The 27,607-nt window shown below is 31.7% G+C and overlaps 3 protein-coding genes across 5 annotated transcripts; 1 reads left to right on the plus strand and 2 right to left on the minus strand.

The window, feature by feature from the left end:
* Window positions 1–2,885: 2,885 nt before the first annotated feature.
* Window positions 2,886–5,494, minus strand: LOC133305399 (protein OXIDATIVE STRESS 3 LIKE 1-like). The gene is made up of 2 exons (XM_061505614.1): window positions 5,035–5,494; window positions 2,886–3,495 (listed from the first exon to the last, which is right to left on the minus strand). The coding sequence occupies exons 1-2, from the start codon at window positions 5,283–5,285 to the stop codon at window positions 3,027–3,029; spliced, it is 720 nt and encodes a 239-aa protein (XP_061361598.1). The 5' UTR covers window positions 5,286–5,494; the 3' UTR covers window positions 2,886–3,026.
* An 8,540-nt stretch (window positions 5,495–14,034) lies between these two features.
* Window positions 14,035–16,124, plus strand: LOC133305536 (pentatricopeptide repeat-containing protein At2g06000). Of its 2 annotated transcripts, XM_061505787.1 has the most exons (2): window positions 14,310–14,401; window positions 14,593–16,124. In XM_061505787.1, the coding sequence occupies exon 2, from the start codon at window positions 14,624–14,626 to the stop codon at window positions 15,947–15,949; it is 1,326 nt and encodes a 441-aa protein (XP_061361771.1). In that variant the 5' UTR covers window positions 14,310–14,401; window positions 14,593–14,623; the 3' UTR covers window positions 15,950–16,124. The 2 variants fall into 2 exon arrangements, with proteins under 2 accessions (XP_061361770.1, XP_061361771.1); XM_061505786.1 differs by having other exon boundaries at window positions 14,035–16,124.
* Window positions 16,125–18,929: 2,805 nt separating this feature from the next.
* LOC133305360 (pro-cathepsin H-like) lies at window positions 18,930–21,974 on the minus strand. 2 transcript variants are annotated; one of them, XM_061505559.1, is made up of 7 exons: window positions 21,594–21,974; window positions 21,391–21,506; window positions 20,579–20,652; window positions 20,223–20,487; window positions 19,939–20,070; window positions 19,558–19,690; window positions 18,930–19,289 (listed from the first exon to the last, which is right to left on the minus strand). In XM_061505559.1, exons 1-7 carry the CDS (start codon window positions 21,892–21,894, stop codon window positions 19,252–19,254), a joined length of 1,059 nt encoding a protein of 352 aa, XP_061361543.1. In that variant the 5' UTR covers window positions 21,895–21,974; the 3' UTR covers window positions 18,930–19,251. The 2 variants fall into 2 exon arrangements, with proteins under 2 accessions (XP_061361543.1, XP_061361542.1); XM_061505558.1 differs by having other exon boundaries at window positions 19,555–19,690; window positions 21,594–21,970.
* Window positions 21,975–27,607: the final 5,633 nt, after the last annotated feature.

Below are 27,607 nucleotides of genomic sequence, written 5' to 3' on the forward strand. Positions count from 1 at the left end.
ATTTTCAGTTATCAGTTTCAAGAAAGACCCTATGAGGATGGGCCAACTCAGATCCTCTACTACGAATAATGAGAAGAATGTGAGGTATAGCAGAACAAAGAAACATGAGAGTCAGAAACTGATAGTTCTGGGTGAAACTGGTTTTGACTAAGTGCAAATAGCACAGATAGTGTCAAGAGTCTACAGAGTGGCAGCAATATCTTAACATTAAATTTAAAATGTTAAATGTCAGCATCCAGATATGTGCAAGCTCAAAATGAGTTACTAACCGTCTTCGATGGTTTCAAAGTCATCTTATGAAGCACATTCACAAGACTAGTTACTTAATGCAGTGGATAAGGAGTTTTTTATTATTATCCTCGGTAATCATAGTTCAAACTTCAAAGGCATTAATGCTTATTTCACACTATCCAGCACTAGGGGTCCAGCAAGTCCAAAAGTGTCTGACTACTCATAGCATGAACAATGCAGTCATATCTGCAAAATCAACTGGTTTTGGCCTTATATTCATAAAAGAAAAAAAAATATTTTACAGCATATTTTAATATTTTTGTTTTGAAAATTTATACTTACTAAATAATCTGGCTATTATAAGGCCTTTTACAATAAAGTTCTTAAAATTTGTTAGGCTGTAAAAGTGAAAAATAGAGAGAGTGACGTGTATAATATATGTATTCTAAGCCATTTGATTAGAAGTACATCGGTATATAAGAATATCATCAACTTTTACACCGAGGTAAGAATAATAAGTATTAAGAATAATAAGTCATTTTAATAATAAGTCTTACACTAAATCTTAACCGTTGATTTGTGTGCATTTAACGGTTATAATTTATTGAGAATTAATAAACCCGGCGAACCAGTTCAAGTCAAATATCGGATCGGCCATGCATCGGACCCGGTCGGGTCATGCATTTTTATATAAAAACAAAAAAAAAATCAAAAATTGTTTTATCTTGTCAGAAAAAATGCAGAACTCATTTTAAAATTTTTTGTAATTTTATTTGCCAGTAATATACTCTTCTATAATGATCTCAAATTTCAGCTTCCAATACTGAAAAAATTTGTGAAACAATGAATTAAGAGAATGTGAAATATGTCATTTCAATGTAGATGAATTTGAAAAATATGAGTTCACAACATCTGGTCTTTTAAACGTTATTGAAAGGTATGCTTATGGAGATTCTGAGTTGCAATTTAAATTGACATAGTAATAACGTGCATTTTCACTTATTTGTATTTTATGAACTTGTAAAAGTATGATTGGGTAATTTTTGAGCTTATTTAATAAATTTTGTTTAACTCATTTTAAATATGGAGAATGTAATTAAATTTATATATATATATAGGTACAAATATTTCTGCAGCCGCTCAACGACAGGTGTATGGTTATGATTCCCCACATTTAATGCTTTCATCATTTGTATGGTTATGATTCCACGCATTTAATGCTTTCAAATATATATGTGGCAAGTATTTGATTGTTGCACGTACAGCAGCTGCAGAAATGTAAGCCCCATATATATGTATATATATATATATGTGTGTGTGTGTGGGGTAAATATTTCTGCAGCCGCTTTAGATAAAGTTATCTACAGTTACCCTAAAAATTACGTCGTTTTGATTAATGAATGGTGTTTCTGTAATTTTAAGTGAATTAATGAATGGTGTTTTCATAATTTTGTTTATTTTTTTATTATATGCATTTTATCAAAATACCATTTATTAATTCACCTAAAATTACATAAACACCCTTTATTATTCAAAACGACGTAGTTTTTGAGTAATTGTAGATAACTTTATCTAAAGTGGATGTAGAAATATTTTTTCATATATATATATATATATATATATATATATATATATATATATATATATATATTTTTTGATAACCGATTCGACCAATGATCCACCGGTCCAACCAGTGACCAAGTACCCATACCGGATTTATGCCTGAGTCGGGTTTAATAATATTGATATAAACTTTAGTTTGCAATTTGGTAGGTCTTACAAGCTCTGTTACACGTTTTAATTTTTTATAATAGATTAAATCAGACATATAAATCAAACTTTTAGTAGGTTAATAGGCCATATAGGCTCTAAATATTTTAGATAGACTTAAACAATTAAAGCGAAAATGTGACCGGCCCATTTATAGCCCTTTAAACTAAAATGTTATAGTTCTTATTTTTTATGGTATTAAATAGGTATAGTTCTTTAGTTAACTACACTTTGGATTTAAATTCAGGATTTTTTGTCTTTATATTCATGATTTGATATGTAAGTCCTCTCCCATTCTAGGCTTCTAGCACCGTGATTCGAGTCAAAGTGAACGGTCAAACTTAGTAAGAGTCTGATTTTACCTAAAGAGAGTGGGTGCACGATAAAGTGTGATAGTGGCGGGAGCTGCAAACTTAAAATTGCCAAAACTGAACCTCTATTGTCATGAAAACAATTAATAATCCATAATTACAACAATTACTTCAAAAACTTAAGAAATCTAACAGTTGGAAACATTCATGGAAGACAAAATTACAATGAAAAAAACAAATCCAACCACGTATACTAACGAAAAATTGAGAAAATCACTGAAGTTAATTCAAAGACAATGGATTTCAATATTTTCTATTTCTTTCGTATATGGTGGTAGGTTTCCTCAACTAGATAAATAGGAAATGAATCCTTTAATATGAAAAAAATATAATATGATTATATAAAAAAATCATAACCATACAAAAACAACAGTTATAATTTGTTAACTACCTATTTTAATATATATTTTTCTCTCTTTCTTTATTATCATTATCCACTTTTGTATGATCTCATATCATATATTTTTTTTTTTTATACGAGAGGATCAAGATCCAGGTAAAGTTGGTATGTAATATACAATACTTCAGCATATATATAAATATAAAACGAGTTCACAAATCACAAGTACTCTGCCATTACAAAACAAACTCGAATGTGAACTAAAAACTCACTCGCTATAAACTAAACAAAAAAGTTAAATTTCTGTCAAAAATTCAATGTACTTTGTTGCCACTACAAATTGCCAAGCCAGATATGTCATGAGCCTCTGCAGCTACAGACTGCAGATCAGACCAGGAGTATGAACGCCAAGGAGAATTTAGTGTAGGAGGACGAGGTGGTGATGCATTTGCAGATGACCTATTAGCACGTGGATGAAGAGGAGGAAGAGGGCAGGGAGGAGATATTGATTCGGAGTTTTGCCCCTCCTCACAGCCACTGCTGCTCAATGTAAGACAAGATGTTCCTCGACCTATGTTAGCGGGTCGCTTTGATATTCCACCAATGTTATCTGAGTAACTGCGACTTCTGTCAATTAATATGTTACGGGCTAGTAAATTCTTGCGTTTCTTGGCATAAGGATCCTCTGGCTTTACTATGTCTTGCATAGAAGTTGCAGCAGCGGCATCTGCTAAGCATGTGAAGGACTTCGATTTGCCACTATAAAACTTGGATATGCCTCTCCTGAATTACACAAAACGAAATGACATAATTGAATAATATTATATCTAAATCGAAATTTTCACATCATCCAGCCATTATAACTTTTTCTAAATAAAAATACGATGTCTAGTGCTCAATATCTTGTTCATCTTGTAGTTTCATTTACTTGAATCAAAATTTTCCCTATTTGAACAGAAGACAATGGCTAAAGTTCCAGTGTAGTTGCGGCCACAACAGGAGCATGTTATTCTTCATAGCACAGGAATATGAAGACTTATTTTCCAAATAAAGCTTTCTAAGAAGGGGAGAAAAATCTCTTCATTTAACCTTTTATATATACAATTAATTTCATTCTGTTTTGCATTGATTTAACCAAATTCAAAGCCATCTGACACCTACATCAATGTGTCAACTCTCAAATACTCCTTTCACCATTCTTACAGTTAGTAAGATACAACCACTCTCCCTCTAGATCGATATACGCTGTGCAATATAAAGTTACAAACTTTGTCACTTCAATTTTCTTTTCTACTCTTGTTCCATTCTCATCTTTAGTTTAAAGGAAAGCTTAATCGCATCTATGTAGAAACCTTAGCTAACTTATAGAAGAAAGTTAGTTATTTATTAAAAATATATATGTATAATAAGTTGGATATCCATCCATCCTATCCATTAAAATGGGTCACGGATAGGTTAGATGATTTAATAATATTTTAAAGAATCCTAAATGAATTAATGGTTATTTTTTTATCGATCTATTTTGATCCAATTCAAAATACATGTAGTTCATCCATTTCCTATCCCTAATTAGAAGCTATTTCATTATGTTGTAAATTTCAAGATCTATTCTGCAAATGCATCATTATATGTTTAATTTTAGTCTTTTTAAAGGAACAAGCTAACCCTGCAGCTGTTTTGGAGATCAGGATTCAGGAAGGCCTATAATTTATACAAGGAATGTAGCTTTCTTTTTCCCTAATGACCAAACATTACTGCAAGATGCTCTATCTCAACTCACCAGGTATTTCTTTTGATGGTGGAGATCCATTTTTCCTATCAATTAAAGTACTCCTTTTAAGTAAATATCAGGAACAAGATATATTCTGTAAACCACTTACCCACAACCAAAAAAGCAGATCACTAAAATAATGAAAGTGGTATCCAACTGTATGGTATTTATTTTTTCTCATGATAAACACCTAGATGCTCCCTTCAGTAATGGTTACACTAACGCTAACATGAACGCAACAATTTACTTGATTAAACAAAAACCGAACCGAATCATCCTTTGCCATAACTGGTAACAGGTTGAGCTGCTCAGGGGCAAAACAGTAAATAATTAAATCCGGTAAAACTAAAAGAAAATTATCCTACTTTGTGCTTCTCAGTTCCTAGTTCTTAGTTCTTACAACCATAAGCTAAAATCAACAAAACCAAATAAAAAATGAGTAATAGAACCCCAGGACCCCAAATCAACGATACAATATTAGCTACACGGAAAGTTTGAAGCTTGAAGAAAGCGCAGTAATATAAAGGTAGAGACGCAAACAATAAACTTACTTAACGGGTAAATCTTCCTCCAAATCATTTAAGGTTTCCAAAGGGCCTTTGAACGAGCTCTGCACCTCGACTTCGCCGGAGTCTTCCCGGTCGGAGGAATCTTCCGACGAGGTACTCTTCCTTCCGATGGAAGAGCCGCTAGAATCGGAATCTTCCGCCGGAAAATCCCGATCGCAGATCGAAACACAGTTGACGAAGCTGGACCTTCCGATGGTAACTCCTCCTCCATTGCTTTGCAGAGCCAACGACATCGTTTGAGCAGAGTGTGTGTGAGAAAACTGAGAAGAATAGTATAGTCTGAAATGAAATGAGCAACAGCAATGAAATATGGAACGAGTTGTGGCTATAAATATCTGGTAAGGAGCACATGGGTATCAGAATTTTCTCGCCATAGCCGATCACACGGAAAAGAAAACAGTGACTGAATAAATATATATATTTTAATCAAAAGGTGTTCAAATAAACTTATAAGAATTGTCGTAGAAAATAAATAAAGAATAAAGAAGGAAGGTGACACCTTATCCTCAAAGAATTAAATAATAATATTATCTGTTTGGAGAAGAAAAATAAACAAACATTTTTTTTTGTTGCTTTTGAAATTGGATGTTTCGAATGAGTACCAAGAATTGGTTGACGGTGGACCGTTGATTGGGGTTTAGATATGATCTTCGAAATGGATCAAGTGGATCCCACACCACTCGACCCCCCCATTTCTTGTTTATTCCTTTTCATTCGGTGCTTTGCTTTTTTTTTTTTTAATGTTTTCTTAAACTACAGAATATATTCTCCTTTTAATCTTCTGGAATACTCACTGGCTATAATTGATTTCCCCATAAAATCAGCATATTTCGTCTTATTTATATATTGAGAAATTAAGAATACTACTATTAAACTCATTCAATTTTTACATTTTGAAAAAAAATATTATGGCTGTGTGCATAAAAAAAATTGAACCTGTATTTCTTTTAACAAGTCAGGATAGTGCAAGGGTACAACTAATATTCACACAACAGAGTTCCTGACAATTTAGTTATTGACTTTAAAGTTATATCTTTACTTTAGTTTTAAAATCATTTATAATATTTATTGAGAATCTTAATCATATGCTTGAATTACAAAATTTATTCGATTTTTTGGGTCAGTATAAAGTTGGGAAATTCTTATGATAAAACTAAAAAGTTAATCGTACAATGACAATATAATAAATCAGGAATAGTGTGACTTCGTGGCATGGACTCAATATATTATGGTTAATATTGATTTTATAATGTGAAAACATCAGCAACGAGGAGGGTCGCACGTTGCTGGCAGTGGACTGGAGTGGGCCGGCGTGGCTTATCTGCAGACTAAAAACACTGAGATAGCACCACGTGTCTCGTACATTTAATCCAGATAAGATAACGCAACACGTTTCTTTCTCTCTCTTCTTTCTTGGTCTCAACTTCAACTCTCAAATATCAATTTCACGGCTACTGTCATCTTCGCATGGCGGCAAGACCCCTCATTGGCGGGGTCCACATTTTCATTACTTGTTCGGGCTTTTACTCAACCTCTGCCATATCCCCATCAGAAAACAAACCAACTGGAGGTTAGAACAGCCCAAATCCTAGAGCATACTTTTGGCATTAATGGGGTAAATGAATCGAGGCCCGTTTGAATGAATTTTATTTTTCAAAAGTTGTATTTTTTTTTTTAAAAAAAAAACACTTTTTGTTTTCAGTCATTTGGATGTCTACTTTTAAAAAAATAGAAGTCACAAAAAAGTTAAAAACTTACTTTTCTCAAAAACTAAAAATTTTAACTTCTAAAAAAAACAAAAATCAAAAATCAAATATTTTTTTCAAAAACTAAATATTTTTATAAAAATATAAAGAGATAGGATATTGTGACAACCAAATAATGTTATTACTAATGTTACTACCACATCTTAACCGTTGATTCAACGGTTAAGATGTGGTAGTAACATTATTTGGTTGTCACAATATCTTATCCCAAATATAAATAACTTTAATTTTTATAAAAAAATACTTCTAAAATAAAGAAGAAATAAAAATTACTTTTTCGAGAAGCCCAAACAAACAGACTCTGTGTCGTCTAGGTTTATACAAAATATTTTAAGGTTTGGGCTATATTTTAGATTTGAATCTAGTTTATACTTATTGGCTTATTTAAACACATTAAGTCTTTATTAATTATTAAAACTTATATATATATATATATATATATATATATATATGGATTTTATAAGAGTTATGTTGTAGGAAAAACGATTGTGTAATGTTATAGAGATTCGTTTTGCATGTCGTAATTTTTTTTTTTGCTTCAAAAAGTGTGGGTCCCAGAAAATGTTGTGTGTGTAGAAAAAAATTTATGTCATTTTAAATGATGAATGCAAACCCCTATATATATAATATCTTTTTATCAATAAATTATAAAAATAATTATTTTATTTTATTTTAATTAAAATAAAAAATATAATATAGATTAATCTGTAGGTTTGTAACTCAAGCTTTGCAAAAGTAGGCTTAAGGCTTATTTTTCAAACAAACTTTTTTTAAAAGTTCAAGCATATTTTATTGGCTTTTTGGCCCTTTTACCCTTCATTAATTAATTAATAACAATTTTGTCCCTCATTCAAAACTATCTATCAATCTGCCCCTCTTTAATCGATTAACTTGATGATTTAATCGATTAAATGCTCAAAACTGAAAAAAATGGTTGACTTGAAGATTTAATCGATTAAATCTCCAACAACCATCAGAGAAAAGCAATTTATTGTTCAACGAAAATGGCGTTAGATGAAAGTGGCGTTTGGGGTGAGAAACACTGACACTGACCATTTGCTCAGAATCAGTATTTCAATATTTATTGTAACTTGTCGATGTCTGAATTTTTGGAGAATCAATAAAGTTTATGGCACTGTTATATAGAAACTTTTTATATAGACACTGACAGTGCCATAAACTTTATTGATTCTCCAAAAATTCAGACATCGACAAGTTACAATAAAATATTAGAATACTGATTATGAGCAAATGGTCAGTGTTTCTCACCCCAAACACCACTTTCATCTAACGCCATTTTCGTTGAACAGTAGATTGCTTTTCTTTGATGGTTGTTGAATATTTAATCGATTAAGTTGAAGATTTAATCGATTAAATCTTCAAGTCAACCATTTTTTTCAATTTTGACCATTTAATCGATTAAATCTTCAAGTTAATCAGTTAAAGAGAGACAGATTGGTAGATAGTTCTGAATGTAGGAAAAAATGGTTGTTAATTAATTAATGAAGGGTAAGAAGGTCAAAAAAACCATATTTTATTTTACTAAACATATTAGGACAGCCTTGGTGTAGGCAGATTGGGTCATAAGCTCCTGATAGATCATCTAACCCATTTACATCCTTAATTAAAGAGCATATATATATTTCTTTATTAAAAACGAAAAAAGTGAGATTTAGGTGACAAATATAATAAAAGGGTAAATAAAATGAAAAAATTTATGTTTACCAAAAAAAAAAAGAGAAATTTCATTTATATAATTTTTTCAAAATTTAATTAAAAATGTACTGAGTCAACACTACGGGAGCATTGAAAATATATTTCAAATCCTATGATAAATCTTGTTAGGTGTAAAACCCTGAATAAAAAAAAAACAATGACAATAATAATAATTATAAATCCATCACAAAATTATTATATAGAACACTTCGAAATATATAATTTAATCACAAAATTATTATAAACAACAGTCCAAAATATATTATTCAATCATAGATCTATTATAAACAACACTCCAAAATATACAATTTCAACACAAATTATTAAAACAACATTCTAAAAATATATAAATTAATAATAAATTATTACAAACAACACTCGAAAAATATATAAATCAATCATAAATTATCTTAAATTACACTCTAAAAATATATAAATCAATCAAAAATTATCATAAACAAAATTTCAAGACATTCCACATAGGAATGTTTTCTTTAATGATTATTAGATAAATAATATTTTATTAAAATATTATTACCATATTAATTTTACCATTGACATGGTAACATTTTTCTTATAAATACAGGATAGATTAATCAATAGTCATCGCTTCAAAATTGAGAGAAATTAAGAACTGAATGTCTTGGGAAATTTAGAGAAAACTTTACTAAAAAAGGAGAGAAAAATAAATGAATTTTAGAATAAGAAGGTTTTATAATAAGGAAGATAAAGAATAACTTCTCTATTTATTCTAAAATTTAAACTCTATCAAAGTATTATTTTGTAATTATTTTACTCTTCGTCTTTGTCCCCTAACCGGTCCCAATGGGATTCTGTGTTTCAATTTATTTTTTATTTTTTATTTTTTATTTCAGCAATTTACATTTCTACAATTTGTATTTTGCACTTTATAATTTCTGATTTAAAATTCAACAATTTATATTTCAGTAATTTCTTCTTCTTCAATTTATGTTATTACATATTATAAGTATATATATTTTAATTTATATTTAAGTAAATTAGAATTTTGCAATATATAATTATCATTTAAGTGCATAGTAACATATAAGTCAATAGTGTCATGTATGTAATAAATATCGTACATGTATTATTTAATTGTTTATTTTCATTTTTGCATATTCATTATATTGATAGGTTATGTCTTTAATTTTATAAATTATCATGGTAAATTTTGCATGCTAAAAATTCTTATAACTTATATTTTTTAAGATTTAGTATAGTGATGTGATTATTCTTACTTTATTGTGATATCAAAATTCAGCATTAGTATGTTATGACTTACAATTTTTTTTATAGGATGCTTTATGGAGGTATCTACATGTTTCTCTCTCGAAAGAGTTTATGAGATTCCTCATAGAAGGTAATTTAAATATGTGCATGATCATGTATAAAAAAAATGTGCATAATCAAGAAATTGGGTTTCTTGAGTCAAGGAATAGATTTCTGAGAGAAGATGAGGCATGGTGACGCCCTCAAAGTAGCTCTGATATGTAGAAATATCCATGCTTATAAAAATATCTCAGCTGATAATGTTATATATAATTTTGTGATGTTAGACTTTTTTCAAAATATTATAATGTTAATATTATTTATTTAAAACCATGGATGGTTTTTCCATGCCAAGATATGGCTGGAAACACTACTCTTCTCCAATAAGTCTTTTGAAATTACTATCTTCACGGGAATAAAAAAAACTCATTAAGTGTGTGTTTTCAAATATAAAGGAAAGAGCCTAAAGTAGATACTATGTGTGTTCAAGGAAGCAGTATTAGCAAATAAAGTCTATATTTTTACTTTTATTGTGAAGTTTTATACTAGACTATAATTATATTTTGATTGCAGTATTTGCATTTTGTAAGATTACTTAATACGCTATGTTTATTTAATTGTTTGCACTTGGATATTCTATAATAAAGTTAATTTCAACAAGACACATATTTTAAGTCTTGTGTATAATATACATATATAATTATAGTTCAAAATGCATAAACAATGTTTCTCGATTAATAATCGAAGGATGTTAATAAGGGGTAAGTGAAATAATTAAATAAAAAAGATCAAATTATTATCGTTATGAATTTTTTTAACAAAACAAATAAAACTCTATACAAAACTATTGTGTACAATATAGACACCGGGTTTAATATAATTTTCAACCATGGAAACAAGGTTTAATAAATTTGTCATAGCCAGAGCTCATAGCTTCTAGAAATAACGACCTAGGATAAGTCATAAGCCTAAGAGATAAGGAATCCCTTATCCTATATTTCAATAGCTTAACTCTCACTAGAACTCTCATTTTATAAATAAAGGGTTAAGTACACATTTTCTATTTTTTACTTTTTTAGCTATTAGTGTGCACACATCGTTCGCCTTTAATATTATGCACAATGATCTATTATTATGCAGTACTATATTGTATTCCATAAATCTAAAATTATTTGTAAATATTCAAATAATGGGATGGCGAGCAAACGAAATGAAGAGCAACTATAGATGTATACTAATTTTAGAAATTAACGATTCTCATATTGTAGGAGATAATTTTATCTCTTACATATACATAAAAGTATGTAGGGTCTATGTTTTTTTTTTTTTCTCTTTTCTTTTTACATGACCTCTCATGAGCCATTCATATTTTTATGTGTGTGTATGAAATAAAATTATCAAAATATTAATCTCCTAAATGAATAAACATGTCAATATCTAACTCATGAGGATGACTTTCATAACCCCAATTTGATTGAGTAGCATAAACATCGATTCATGGCAGCAGAATTCCTAGAGCCTTCGAGCCCCACCACCATACCTGAGTCTTCAAAAAGAGAAGGGAAAGAAATAGAGGGGAAGTTTGCAAGTTGTCATTGTATCCACTTTCAAACATTTGACCATGAATATTGTGTCTCATTTATTAAAATTAAGAATTTTATGTTTTCCCTTGAATTACAATTACAAACTCAAATATTTTTTGTGCCATTGTCTCCCTTACATTTTAACAAATCAAACACACCCTGATTGTATTAAAATATCGGAATAAAACTATTAAGATTGGTCATCTGGAGCTTAGAAGAGAAGAACGTCTTATTCACTGGAATTTTCCCTCTGAGGGTTATGTTAAACTTAATGTGGATGGTTCCAGCATAGACAGTGGGCAAAGGACTACATGTGGTGGAGTCATAAGGGATGTTGTTGGGAACTGGTTAACCGGTTTTACAAAATTCCTTGGGAGTGGTACTTCTACTTCAGCGGAAATTTGGGGGTTCTTGACAGGTATGAATCTGGCTTGACATAAGGGATTTAGGAGAGTGGTGACTCCAAGGTAGCTTTGGAATTTATAAGAAAATGGTGTGACGTAAGTCATCCTCTTTCTGCTTTAATCATCCGAGCTCGTGGCATGCTTCAAAGAGACTGGATTATTTAGCTTAGTCATACTTATAGAGAAGGCAATTTTGTTGCTGATTGGCTTGCTGCTCATGCACCTCATCAGGATGGACAGATTGTGCTGGATGTCCCTCCAACGGCTTGTTTGGAATTGCTTCATAATGACTTGAGACGAGTTAGTCTCTCAAGATTGTGCCCAGTATAGGACTTTTTTTTATGTTGCTTTAGTTTTCATTGTATTTCCAAAAAAAAAAAATTTCTTTCTTTCATGTATTGTTTTATTTAAACATCTATTTTAAAAAAATTATATTTAATTCTTATAAATAAACTATGAATGTTATATAACTACTAATGTCTCATTGATTATTAACATTTATTTAAGATAAAAAATTAGCAAAATAAAATTAAAATAATTACTCTAACTTATACTGCAATTTAAAACTTACTAATTACTTAAAATTTTAAATATTACCTGCTGAATGTATTCTTGGGGAGGGGGCTGAACCTTTAGCCATCACTGTTCTCCCGCACTCCGGATTAGTCCCATAGCCGGCTCAAAGAGTCGAAGCTCGTGGGGATACCGGAGGGAGCCAACTCGTCTCAATGAGATAATTAGGGTTGGGTAACTCCAAAAAAAATTTAAATATTATCTAGAGTCTAGACTAGCGTATCCTCCCTACTATTTTGTTGTATAAAAATAGACCTTATTTTATTATATGTAATAAGTTTTAACAAAATTCAGCATAAAGTTTATTTTAAGTTAGATTATTATATTTTTGGGAAAAACAACTCTGCTAGTGATCCAACGATTTGTAATGGGTTATATTTTAAATAGTTTCTCCTTTTCGCTTTTATCTACCTCTTTCTCATTTCATTTAACTTTAATTTTTTATATAGATATCCATAAAATTAATTTTATGTTTAATTAAGTAAATAATAATAAGAATCCTTAAAATATATTTTTTATATTTAAATAGTTATTTAATTATTTTTTATCATTTTTTATCATTTTAACCAAATAAACGACCCTAATTAATTTGAGATAAAAATATTGCTAATGTTGACATTGAACTACATAAACCAACATTCAAACCACAAAAAATAATTATGTTAAAGGGTTATTTTAACTTAATTAATAGTTTCGTATTCGTATTTGAATTCCTAAGAAATAGCTGTATTAAAATTTAATAGACAAATATTTAGTGCTCATGTGGTTCTACACTTTTACCCCCACTTGAATTGGGCTAATTGAGTAATCATATACTTGTGAATAATATAAAAAAATTAATGAAAAAAGTGTTTGTCCTTTTAAAGAATATAATTTTATGTCATTTTAGATCATAACCGTTGATTTTCGTTAATCAACGGTTAGAATTTATTGAGTTTTATTGTGAATTACAAATTAATTAATAAGTTTGATCCAATAAATCTTAATCGTTGATTAACGAAAATCAACGGTTAAAATCTAAAATTACACAAAATTATATCCTTTAAAAGAACAAATATTTTTCCCTAAATTAATTTACTAAAGGGTTTGATGATTGTCATTTTAAATGACATTAGTTATGACTATAAAAAAATAACATAAGTTATGTCATTTTAAGAGAGACATAGACACAAAAAATAAAAATCATGAGAGAGAAAGTTGATGGTTTTTTTTAATATAAATTTTAAGGGTTCGCTTTTTCTGCAGTTACTGCAGATAAATTATCTGCAGTAAGCCCAATACGACGTCGTTTTGGGTGGGAATCACAGTGTTTTTGTAATTTGAATTTATTTTAGGATTATAATAGTCTTTATACTTATAATTTTTTAAGATTTCAATACCAAAACGACGTCATTTTGAGAATATATGCAGATAACTTATCTGTATTAACTGCAGAAATATTTTTCCCAAATTTTAAATAAAAAAATTATTTTATATCTATTTTTTTCTTAAAATGACATAACTTCGTGTCATTTAAAAATGTCGAACAATTTTTTCCTTTACTAAAATAAACCGAGAAAGTAAATGCTTAAGCCACCGTGTCCTCCAAGTAAGGCTCTATGCAGCAACTAAGCACAAGGCATAAAAACCCTTTCCCAGCATATAGTTATTTTCATGGAGATTTCGTTCGCTCTCAACTCTAGTTCGACAACATCAAAGTTAACATCTTTCTTCAATTTTCGGTGAATGGGATTTTGAATTCGAGGAATATTCTTCTATCTATCAATTTTCCTTCATGCCACTGTCAAGGGCCAGGTCTCATGAGTTTATTCTCATTAGCCTGTGAAAAGGGTAAGATTACCATCACCTCCACGAAGGACACTCAGAGACCCAAAGCAAAATCTGTTCCTACACGAAGAAAAATACAAACTTTCCATATGGGTTGGCGTAGGAGATGACTCTCTTATTCTTCACGACCCCTCTTTCCAGTATTCGAGCTTCCAAGATAACCCTTGCCCATTACCGTACTCTCACTCAGGTAAGATCTTCTCCCTATGACAAAGGGCTAATCATAAGACCTGAAGCTTGGTTCGTCAAAATTGTTTCTACTCTTTTCCTTCGCTCAAGCTCATTGGACAATAGATTTTTGGGTTATCTAAGTAAGCACTTAACCCCTTCGCTTGTATTAGAGGTTATTAAAAGGCTAAACAATCCCAACTTGGGTTTCAGGTTCTTTCAGTTTACTAGAGAAAGGTTGAATATGCTTCATTCATTCTGGACTTATAATATCATTCTGAGGTCCCTTTGTCAAGCAGGTCTCCACAGTTCAGCAAAACTTGTATATGATTGTATGATGTCTGATGGGGAATTGCCTGATAGTAGGTTGTTGGGATTCTTGGTTTCTTCTTTTGCATTGTCTGGTAGGTTTGATGTTTCAAAGGAATTACTTGCTGGAGCTAAGTGTAATAAGCTTCGATTAGATGTTGCTGTTTATAATAACTTTTTCAACATCTTGGTAAAACATAATAAATTAGACGATGCCATTTGTCTACTTAGAGAGCTTATGAGGTCACATTCTCATCTAGAAACCTTCACCTTCAACATTTTAATGAGAGGTTTGTGCAGAGCCGGAAAAATTGATGAAGCTTTTAAGTTTCTCAATGATATGAGAAGTTTTGGTTGTTCCCCAGATATAGTTACGTATAACACTCTTATACATGGATTATGTAGAATTAATGAGGTTGATAGAGCGCGAGATCTACTGAAAGAAGTTTGTTTGAATAGTGATTTTTCCCCTAATGTTGTAAGTTATACAACAATAATATCAGGTTATTGCAAATTGAGTAAGATGGAGGAGGGAACTTCTCTTTTTGATGAAATGGTTAGATCCGGAACTAAGCCTAATGCATTTACTTTTAGTGCCCTCATTGATGGCTTTGTTAAGGTGGGTGACATAGCTTCTGCACTAGGCGTGCACAATAAGATGCTCTTTTATGGTTGTCCACCTAATGTTGTTACCTTCACTTCCCTAATTGATGGCTATTGTCGAGTTGGACTGGTGAACCATGGCTTGGACCTATGGCATGAAATGAATGCAAGAAATATTTCTGCGACTTTGTATACTTTCTCTGTTCTTATCAGTGCTCTGTGCAAGAGCAATAGATTACAAGAAGCTCGTGACCTTTTGAGACTATTGAAGCAGAGTGACATTGTTCCACAGTCTTTCATTTACAATCCTGTTATTGATGGATATTGCAAATCTGGGAACGTTGATGAGGCTAATGCAATTGTAGTAGAAATGGAGGAGAAGTGCAAACCTGATAAGTTGACATTTACCATTCTTATTATTGGGCATTGTATGAAAGGGAGAATGCATGAAGCAATTGGTCTCTTTTACAAGATGTTGGCAGCCGGTTGTTCCCCAGATGATATCACTGTTAGAACTTTAAGTTCCTGTCTTTTGAAAACTGGAATGCCTGGTGAAGCTGCCAGCATTAAGGAAGCTCTATTCCAGAACCAGGGCACTTCATTGAAAAAACCTTTTCACGAAAGTACAAATGCAGATATGTCAATTTCTGTTTATTAAAGTGTTTCTGCAAATCAGTAACTAGAAATTGCCCTCCACTGTTTTCCGTTGACAAATACATTCTTCAGGCAGGGTGTCACTATTTTCTGGAGATTATCAACTAGGGAATTTGAATTGACAATCCCTCCAAGATTCTGCCCATGTTTTTGGAACTTGTGTGCATAAGTATACTCTCCTCTGTTACTTTTTTTTATGTTTTTTTCCTGAGTTGATTTTCAACTAAATTTGAATTTTTGTTTGTATGTCTAATTGGTTCTGTTATCCTGAATTTTTTTAATTATGCAGTTCCAACTGATTTTCTTGTTCATTTCAAAGTGCATTACTCTAGAGTACATTGAATTGTACCTGAAAGAAATGAAAGTGACTAAAATATGGAATGTTAGCTTATTGAAATTTCATTGCAAAAAAAATTATATAATGCTGTAAAAACATAGGAAGATTATTACTGAGGATTTACAGAGAAGGAAATATTTGAAATACTTTTGAAGAAATATTACTGTATACTTGGTGAAGTTTTTTCTTTGGTTATACCTTGCAATTATTTCTGGAACTATCCATCCCAGTCCTCTTTCCTTTAATGAAAAATAAATAGCAACTTATAATTAGCTTTAAGAAACAACGTTTTCCAAAATTTTCTTTAATTTTCTCTCTTTTTCCTTCAATATAAGATCCAGGAATATTCTATTCTCTATGAAATCATCCTCCTTTTTTGTAGGGCTTACGATATGGGGAAAAGGTTTGTTTTTTTCTAAACTCATTTCATATTTATTTTTTTCATTTGTTGTCATGTTAGGAGAGTGCAAACAAAAGCTTTCTTACATTCAGAGAATGTCCGCTATGTTATACTTACAGTTGAGAACAACTGAACAAGGGATGTAGCCTCAACTCTTGTCCCCCTTTGTCATTCAAAATTGTGCTCAAAATAAGACAATCCCTGCTCTAGGTATAGGTCGATTGGCTTAAGAGCTGTTAAGAGTTCTGCATGGTAAAATCCTTGGAATATAGCATAAAGGGGCCAGGCTGTCATGGGACTATGAATCTATACATGGAATTCAAATTATTTTTCTAGGTTAAAAATTAACAACTTATGTTTCATGTTTCATGCATATGATGTTGAGTGACTATGGTTTCTTGGTGGCCTTAAGTTACATCTAGTGTGCTTGAAATGCAAACAGATTTTCTGTCAACATTTAGAAGAATCTCACTACCCCATATTATAAAAAAAACGCTGTGCACCTGATATTGGTTAGTCTTGTTCCTATAGCGAAATGATTTCAATTGGTAAGCCTGGCATTGGTAGCTTGAACTACAACCATGAACTCCCAACTCAATGGGAGAAAAGCTGCTGTTAATCACTGATGCCCTGTTTTTATGGCCTTTCAGGTTCATGAACAACGCTTGCCTACTAGGTTTTCTTAGTACTTGGAATGGCTGGCGTCATGCTTCACAATATTCAACATAACACAATATGGAAAATGAGATTAGCTGGTTGTTAACAAGCTTAAGACTTGCTGGATATAACTAAGGGTAATAAGGTTTGTCATGTTGAATGAGATTCCATGCTTGAAGCTCAACTTATCAATTGGCGAACCTCTAGGTTTAAATTCTTTTTTCAGATGAATTTTTGTCCACCCTTTTTTGGCTTACATTGTCATAGCGGATAGAATAGTAACTTTGTCAGATGTTACTGAGGATTATTAATGACCACCAAGGAGTTTCGACCATTTTTTGAAATCGTTGATTTTTCTTAAGACTGTACTGAGTACTTTGTAAAATACAGTTCAATATATGTATATATAGATATCATAGTATGGCTCATTCAATGAAGTAACTACATATTTGCATGTTAGTTCTGGGTGCATGTGAATATGCGAGAGTTTTATATTGGGCTGTGAACCACTGCCACTCTGAACTCCCAATAGGCCAAATATACATCCATCGTAAATCTTGTCTCTTTCGTTAATAATTATTGTCTCCTTTAGGTGATGGTCAGTTTGTAAAGCCAACTCTGAATCACGCTAGATTAAAAAATCACAGCTAATGTCGATAGTCATCATCTTTTTTTGTAGACTCCTGCATAAAGGAGTTGATATGATGTTTACACGTCTACTCCTTTATGTTTTACTACAGCAGTAAAATGTATTATAAAAACTTTATTTTGGTTTCTTAAGTTGTATTCAGTACCTTAGTTCCTGCTAACATATTAAGTTTGTCCATGGGAAACAAAGACAATGATGAGTCTTTATATGAAAAAGTACACAATCATACATTCATGGATTTTAAGCAGAATACACAAAGATAAATCTAGTAATATGAAGGGGTATAAACTTGTGTGTGTAAAGTGTTTTAAAAGTTTAGTTACTCTTTTCTTTTCAGATCTCGAAATGATCGAGAAGCTGAAGAGGTTTCCATTTTCGTGAGCTTTAAAAAAGTATCTAACAGTGTTTGAGAAGCAGATGAGCTTGTCAACAATTTCCGCCAAATGGATTAAGAGAATAGTATTATTTAATCTTTCCCAAGGTACGTGTTCGTGTAGATAGCCTGTCATGTTTTGTTCATGGCGCCTAGCAATCAGCCCATTCTAAGCAGTGGCGGTCGATTTAACATGGAATCAAAATACTGCTTGGCAAGGTTTTGACGTTTTACGGCATCGTCACTCTTTCGTTTTCGAGCACATCGATATTTATGCTAAATCTCGGCGTCTAAAGATTATGGGAAAAGTGTCTATCATTTAAAATTACACAACTTACATCCTTTCACTCTCACAAAGAGGTGGGACCCACACCTTTATTTTTTTTTGTCAACTCTCTCTCCTCCTTTATCTATCTCTTTCTCTCTCTTAAAATGACACAACTTTACATCCTTTAAAATTATACACACTTTTCCCAAAGATTATACTGAACTTTGATATAGCCAGGATTGTAAATACTTTGCTTGGGTTGACATAAGCGAAGAGTAACAGTGAAGGACTGTATCCGCATAAATACAATCAAGCAAAGTTTGTTTTATTGGGACAGTTTATAACTTTATGTTCCCAGGTTGCACACAGCATGCTATAATACAGATTATTATGTCTCTATGTGATATACAATTTACAGTATGATTTTTTAATGTGGTTTACAGCATCAATAACAAAGGGCATCCCAACTCCAAACTTATTTTACAAATAAACATCAACATCGACTACTGATTATCATCATATTACGAAATTTCACCTTTGAGATAGACAACTATGAAGCATGGCTTGCAAGGTGGAGGTCGCCAGTGTAGCTTATTGGGCAGCACATCTCTCCTCATAAAATTTAAGCTACAATTGGATAAGATGCGCAAGTTGCAACACCTGAAAATAAACCAAAGGATTAACAAAATCCAGAATTGCAAAATGATTAATCTCAAATTTATAAATTCGGAATAACTTTACTATTAACAACTTTGTCAAGGTCAAATTTTCGCTGAGACGAAGGGTTTTAGAGTTTTATATTTGCTCCTCGGTATCACAATCTAAAGGCCTTTCCCACACTTAGCCAGTCATCAAGACAAAACGGGACAATTGGGTGAGGCCACTATAACTGTTCTTTAAGAATATAGGTCCAGTGGATCCTTACCGCACATGTTCTTCCCCAATTCCATCTTGAAGTAGCCGTTGTCACCCCAGTTACTTCCCCATGAATTTTTAATGAGCCAATATGGAACACCATCTTCAATTCCATAACCAACAGCAAGAACAGCATGATTCACATCCTGACAGGAAAATACAGATTTTGTAACGTCCGACAAACGAAAGTTTTAGGCTCTTTGGCATTATCGACATGCAAAATATAATTCATGATGCTATAGTTATAACTTATAAACATGCATTGAAAACTGCAACTGAGTTTTGAGATTTGATAAATTTGATATAAGCAAACGATGCATTAAACTTGTAGCTAAACATTTTGTTCTGAAAATTGCATAAAACGCTAGAGTGAGAAATGAGAAGGATCAGGTACCATGGGCGTGCTGCCACAAGTGTTACTAGTGTACACTCCTTTCTTGTATAATCGAAATTCTTTCACCACTTCAAATGCCACACTAACTGGCCGAACAAAAGCAACTGCATGTTTCAATTCATCCTCAGCACCCTACATCCGTGACACAACAAATTCTTTTAGAAAATCTCATAGGTGTAGTTGATGTATGAGTGATCTGATTCCGCCATGTCTCTCCAGAGTCAACAGCAATGTTACAATTATCCACATACATCAAGTAAAAAACTATCTATTCGTTTAATTACCAAGGTGATGTTGACAGAGTCAAGGACTCGAACAGCAACGTTTTCAGCTGTAAATTTGCAGACACCATCTTCTTCAGTGTAGGGATATGCTTCCTCTGTCTCAAGGCCACCATTGTATTTAATATATTCAAAGGCTTGGGACGGCAACCCACCATTACAGCCAAAGTTATTGAAAGCACCAGCACAATCTACTAGCTGTTGCTCAGAAAGAGAGATATTTTTTCCAAAAGCCTGCGCATAGGCTGCCTCCAATGCTCCAGTTGTGCTGCAGATGGCAAATGTTACGGTTAGAAGCATGACAAAGTAGAATGCTTTGTTCATTCCAAACAGTTTCTCAGTGTAAAAAAAAACAAAACCTGAATGTCCAGCAAGATCCGCACTGGCCTTGATCTTTAACTGGGCCGACTATACCTTCTTTTCTCCAGTCTTTCTGCAAACAAGAACAAAAAGGAAAACAAATTCATACAAGGCTCCTCAGAAGGCAAGTATTTTACACAAACAAACAAGGACAAGGACTCAGTTCCAGTCTGTTAGGATTAGGGAAAAGGATATGAAAATAAGTTGAGTAGTAAATACTTTAGTCGTGCCTTTCACTCATCACATAGGATGTTTACAAAGGGGACAGAAGGTTCAGTCTCTGTAGAGTGCAGGAAATGCTAACAAGCTATAAGCACACACATCGCACTTTGTTAGTTACATTCTGCTATGCACAAATTGCTTATTCCTGTCGCAGTATCCTTCTACTGGCTCCCAGTTTCCAAAATTTGGAATAGCTAACATTCAGAATGATGCTGTTTGGAAACTTAATGGATGACTGAGTTATGTTAAAGACACATTTATAAGGAAAATTTGGAACTAGGACATATTGAATATTTTATTTGGTTGATAATTCAAGTTAGTACGATTGATGGAAATGGATTCTCTAGTGCAAAAAAAGTCATATAGAAAATCACAATCATACAAAGTTAAATTAACTTTTATAATTTTATAATTACCTGTTTCTATATTTTTTCTCTTATTATCATTGGTCTATTTTTTGTATTTATTTTTTTCACATGATACAGATCCATCCATGATTGATTGATTCATTTATTGCATGGACCGATGTAATTAAAAGTATAATTTCGAAATGTTTAAAAAACAGCAACAGTTACAGTTGCTGACATACTTCATCGGGAAGAACAGCATCGATAAGCTTGTGGTTTCCCTTAAGAGTGGCAGAGCAATTTTGAGCAGCGCCGAGTCTGTGTGTTCTGAACTCCTCCCAAGTCCAATCAGCAAAATCTGCGTGAGTCGAGATTTTACATCAAAATCAAACGTAAAGAGAGACAAACAGAGAAAAAAGAAAGAAAATAACTGAACAGCACATACGATTAACACCAAGAGTGTAGGTGAGACGCTTCTTGTTGGTGGATCTAATGAGTTTGAGATTATCGGAGAAGATCTGGAATCGGTGCTTCATCTCCTCCACCGTCTTGTAGCGCTTGCCGTACTTGTGAGCGAAGCGAGCGAAGGAGAGAGCATGGCGGCTTTGCCCGATCACCTGGAGGACCTGTGCTTCCAAATCGAGGAGCCCGTCCGTTACCTGCCGGATTGGATTGGAATCGTCGAAGCTCGACCCTGCGGCGGCGGCGGCGGCGAAGAACAGGAGGAGCAGTAACGACCGTGCCATCTCACTCTCACTCTGCTTTCTCCCCCAAACTGTGGGATATTCAATGAGATTTGGCTCTATTTCAATTACTATTGGTTCGATTCGAAGTTAGCTGATGCAAGTAATCACGCCAACTCGTAATGGTAATGACCAAATTATCCTCCACCTATTTTCGTGCTTGCTTCCAATCTTGATTATACTATGTTGTTTATACTTTATACGCCAGCTTTAGTCAATAAATACTTGTATAAAATTTTTGCACTTAAGTTAAATACATTATATGATAATTATTATCGGTAATCAATAGTTGATTATTATAATTTATAATATAATTATTTCTGGGCATTTTAGAATTTATGAAATTGTTTTTTATATTACCAATGCTGGACATTTAAATTAGACCGTTAGATTCATTTGTTTTATTTTACATTTTTAACGCGTTATTAGCTTTTTACTTTAAAAAACGTGTTATTAGTTTTTTTTATTTATTTTTTTAAAAAATTAATCATTTAGAGTAAATCAGTTATTAGTTTTTTTATTTTTCAAAATTAATTTAATAAAAAATTAATTAAAGAATAAATGTTTTAAAATATTGATTTTTTGAATATTTAATTTAATAACTTACAATGACATTTATTATATCAAGTTTCACACCCACACCTATGACCAATTTTTAATCCTTAATTGTTGTCTGGTTAGAGAAGCAAATGATCATGAGTAATTTGTCATGATTTTGCATTGTATATATGGTGTTGTTTTTTTATCGTATCGGTCTATATCACATAGTTTTCATATGACTATGACAAATTCCTACTCTATGCCATAATTTTCAACTTCTAGGAGTTTCTCCAAAACAATTTCCCAAGGTTCAAACTTAAAAGTCTGCATTAATGTGATGTATAGCAAATTAACAACCAAGTGATATCGCCGTTGCAATTCAGGGGGTTATTATTATTTATTAATAGATTCTTGTAAAATAAATAATATAAAAAAATTAGTGTTTACCCTACTAAAGGACATAAAATTATGTACTGTTAGTCAAAAGTAAAATCACTGTATTACATGATGAGAAAAACATAAATCGTGGCGGGAGAAAGTGAAAGTTTTTCTTTTAATTTAAATATTAAATAAAAATATTAATTTTAACTAAAATGCTTGTCCTTTAAAATGATAAATTTTTCCCTAATTTAAAATATAAATAATATCATTAAGTTAATGGAGGCGGTTATATTTAATAATGAAAAGTTTTACAACTTCTGCTATTAAAATAATCATTTTCGTCAATCTAGACTAAAATTTATTAAAAATTAATAATTAATTAATAACTATATCCAATCTTAAGGGAAAAAAGGTTTTCGTCCGAAATTCATTTATGAATAAATCACCCATATATAAAATAAGGGTTTAAAATTTATAAAGTTACTTTAAATAACTTTATTTAATGTTTACCAAAATATATACTCAAAAAATGTGTGAAATCCATATGGATCAATGTGAAGAGAAAAGAGAAAAAAAAAAAACAGGAATGTCATATACTTTTTTGTTTGTATTTTGGTAAACATTAGATAAAGTTAAACTTTAAACCCATAAATTAATTATCTAATACTTTTTTTTGAAAATATATTGTAGATATAATTAATTTTTAATATGATTTTTTTTAAAATATAAAAATGATATGTAACATTAATATCTTAATATTTCACTCCCGTTTTCGTGGTATCCCAAATTGACCACTAAAGCCAAATTCTGCCCAAAAGAAAAATCTTAAATTGGTATATATTATTATGACGTAAAAATAAAACCAACAAATAAATTAACATTATAACTAAAAGACACTTCGAAAAAAATAAAAATATAATTAAAAAAAAAAGGTTATCTTCCCACTGCCCGCAAGCGTCCAAGCCCATATCGAATTCCTTTCTGGATTGTTAAGTTTAGTGTGATTGACTGATTGTGCATTTGTGCTACCGGAAGTTACGGGCCATGCCTACAACAGAGATTATTCAGCAGGGTCGGGAACAGGCCATAGAGTACAGACAAAATAGTTATGAGAGTGCAAGGTATGGTGTGGCCCTTTGGAAGTGGGCTAACATATAATGACAAACAGTCACATTGATAGTTTTTTCTGTCTCAGTCTAAAATGAATTGGTGTTTGCATTTAGAATATCGGTGAATTATTTCCAACGTGACCCACTTTGATTGTGATTGATATTCAATACTGTTTAATATAACTTAATTATTAAATATAATGCAGTGTGTTGTCTTACATGAGTTTAATTTTGATCTAATGTATTTTTATATTGTTATTTAATAAACTTGATTATATTTATAATTATAAAAGTTCAAATTTATTAAATATAACAATATATAATTGAAGATTAATTAGTATAACTTTCTTTATTTCAACAATGTATTAAAATTAAATTCACCCCATGACATGTAGTGATGCAGATCATTTTCTATGCATCATAAACATGTTCCTTTCATTGAGAGTGAGATATTTGGACAAAAAAATTTATTTTCTCTTTTTTCTGAATTAACATATCAAAAAAATATTTTATTTTGATTGATTCGGATCACTGAATCAAGTAATGGACAGAGATCATATTAAATATTTCCCATCATGTCATATCAATCATTTGTACTATCATTAAGTAAGTGAAATACGGTTGAAATTCGTGAAAGGATTAGAGATTCTCGTCCTACCTACAAGCTTATGCAACGTGTTCTATAAATCAACCACAGAAACTACTGTTTTTAGCCTGAAAAAACGTATATGGATTTCCTTGGGTCACCTAATCAGTAATCAATGTATCTTTATCTCTAGACATCATAGTTTGGATAACATTATTATAACTTAAGATGTCATTCATATGATGTAGAACAAGGGAAAGAAAAATTATTTTGCCATTAAAATTGAACTTGAGAGGACTTATGATACGGTAAATTGAGGTTTCCTAAGGGGCCGTTTGGTACACAGATTTTTTCCGGATTTTTGGAAAACTGAAATTTTCAGATATTATCATAAACTGAATGTAAAAATTATATTTTTAAAAATTGAGATTCACGGATAAATAAAAATTTCTCCCGTACCAAACGCCCCTTAAACTTTGCAGGAGGTGGGTCTAATGGGTCTAAATGACCATTTTCTTGATATAATCATGAGTTGTGAGTCTTTTGCGGGCACTGATTATTTACTAATTGATAAAGCCAAACAGCTTAAGCTCCTGGAGGGCGGCGTTTGCGTGTTGGATTAGACTGACTGAGTAGTGTTGAGGCTCTTCCAATGAATACAATCTGGACCACACTAGTACCTAAAGGGACGTAAATAAATTGGTGAAGATATATTGTGGTTGTGTCGTGTGTGGGGCTCTTCATTTGAAAAGAAAAGGTGTCATTTAGTGGCGTGGCAGAGATATTTGTCAATCTATGTTCTCAGAATATTTCCATTTGTTTTGTTACTAAATATATATGAATGGGTTCACTTTAATATTTGCAATCATGTTGGCCGTGATGTAGATAAGATAATGTTTAGTCCTTATCCTTTTACTTTGGGATGTAGCTAGCTTATTTGGTTAAACTGAAAGAGGGCTAGTCTTTGGTGATAATATTGGCTAAGTGTAGGATCTCTTGCTTCTCCAAAAGACACCAAATGTTAATGAGTGGCCCCTACTAGGTAAATCAATGGATGGATCAACGCGAATTCGATGGCTCTTGTGAGCTGGGAGGTTGCAGTAGTGGCTATGCTTGCATTATGAGATATTTGAGTTGCCCCTAAGTTATCGTAACAGAGAAATTTACCATATCGATCGGTAGTGATGCGCATCAAAAGACAATAGGAATCCAAATGCTTCATATATTTAAATTATCTACAGTGTTTTATGTCATGCATTATGGATTTTCAATAGTAAATTATCACAAATTAGTATTTAAAGTATATAATATTTGTAATACTCAATTATCTAGATGCATGATATATATATATATATATATATATATATATATATATATATATATATATATATATATATATATATATATATATATATGCTAAAGTCATTATATATATATATATATATATATATATATATATATATATATATATATTTGACGACGTTAATTATATCCATGCTTTTAGTCAAATTAAGAGAACTAATATATTCAGTTTTATTTAGAAAAAAGTTATCTGATAATGGGAGATGAGAGAAGAGACAAACGAAATAGAGAAATGACATGAACCGGAAAATGCTACAATATCCATATAAATCATGGGTTCTATATTTATCATGTAATATGGGAAGAGAAATTATTTTTTTCATATCTTTCGATTTTCGTGTTAACATGAATTCTACACATGATTTTTTCTAACATATGAATTATATGTGATTTTTATCTCTATGACATAAGAAGGCTCATCTCATAAATTATATTTGCAAAGACTCTATGATCTTAATAAATTAAAATTGTCCTTTACCTTTTATTTTTCAAGTGTTGGGCAAAGTATTTAGAATTTGACTCCCATCCCCTAGAGCATTCTCATACTACGGGATTCGCCACTAATTAAACAGAGTTGTTAATGATAGAAATATTCAAGTGTGAATAATAGTGAAGTCTTGCATTGATTAAAAATAAATCAAATAAGATGATAAAATGGGTCCAACCCCGTTTAAACCGCCATAAATAACGACTTAAGTTAGGATTTGCAATTCGCTAATCTGTTTAAGTAGGGGTCATAAACGAGTCATGGGCCTTTCAGGGGCTTTTGGCTCGGCTCGTGAAGGCTAAGGCTTACATGCCTAATATTGGTTGTTGGAACCAGACTTGGACTTATATAAAAGCTCGTTTAGTAAAAAGGCCTCAGGCTCCAATTCCAAAGCTCGACTTTGGAGCCTCTCAGGCTGGCCTAGTATATTAATTTTTATTTTTATTTGTATTTTTTATATTATTTGTAATAACCATCTCTCTCCTCTCAATCCATTTCACCCCCTATTTTATTAATTAAACAGACTTTTTAAATGATTTTGTTCTATATTATGTTGTTTCGATATACATTGAATTTATGAATACCTATGAAATTACTAGTGTTGTTGATTGTATATTCTGTTTGGATAAATTTTTATTGTCTTATTTTTTTTCTAACAGGCTAACAGACCAAATCAGGCTTTTATTTTTTGTAAATAAGGCAGGCCATAGGCCGATAATTATATTCGTAACAGGTAACAGGCTTGGTAAGGCCGACACATTTAATCACAGGCTTAGCCTTTTAAGACCAAAGCTCGGCTCGGCTCGGCTCGGCCCGTTAACACCCTTACGTTTAAGGGCGGGTCAAAACGGGTTCAACCCGTAGCGGGGATGGTTGACCCGCCAGGTTAAGTTTTTATTTTTAAAAAAAGCATTAATAAATAATATTTTTTATCTTTATTTGATATCTTTTATATTTATGGAGAGAATAATTTTTAAATTATTTTACTTTTTTATTATGTTGGAAGGGTGGGGCGGATTGAAGGTAGATCGGGGTGGGTTGAAATTTTTAACTCATTTTCAAAAGTGAGACGGGGTAGAACGAGTTATTTTAAGGTGGGTTGGAGGCAGAGTGGTCGGGTTGGATTTTTATCTCATTAGATTTTTCTTGAAAATATTTTTAATGAAATAGTCTAAATTAGCGTATAATAAAATGTGAGCATCAAGGGAGAGTGTTATAAAATGTATCTGGATGTTTCATCTCCCTATCCCT

The sequence above is a fragment of the Gastrolobium bilobum genome, unplaced genomic scaffold, assembly GCF_033153095.1.
Source record: "Gastrolobium bilobum isolate Gb01-03AN ecotype WA unplaced genomic scaffold, APGP_CSIRO_Gbil_v1 utg1221, whole genome shotgun sequence".
Lineage (NCBI taxonomy): Eukaryota > Viridiplantae > Streptophyta > Magnoliopsida > Fabales > Fabaceae > Gastrolobium > Gastrolobium bilobum.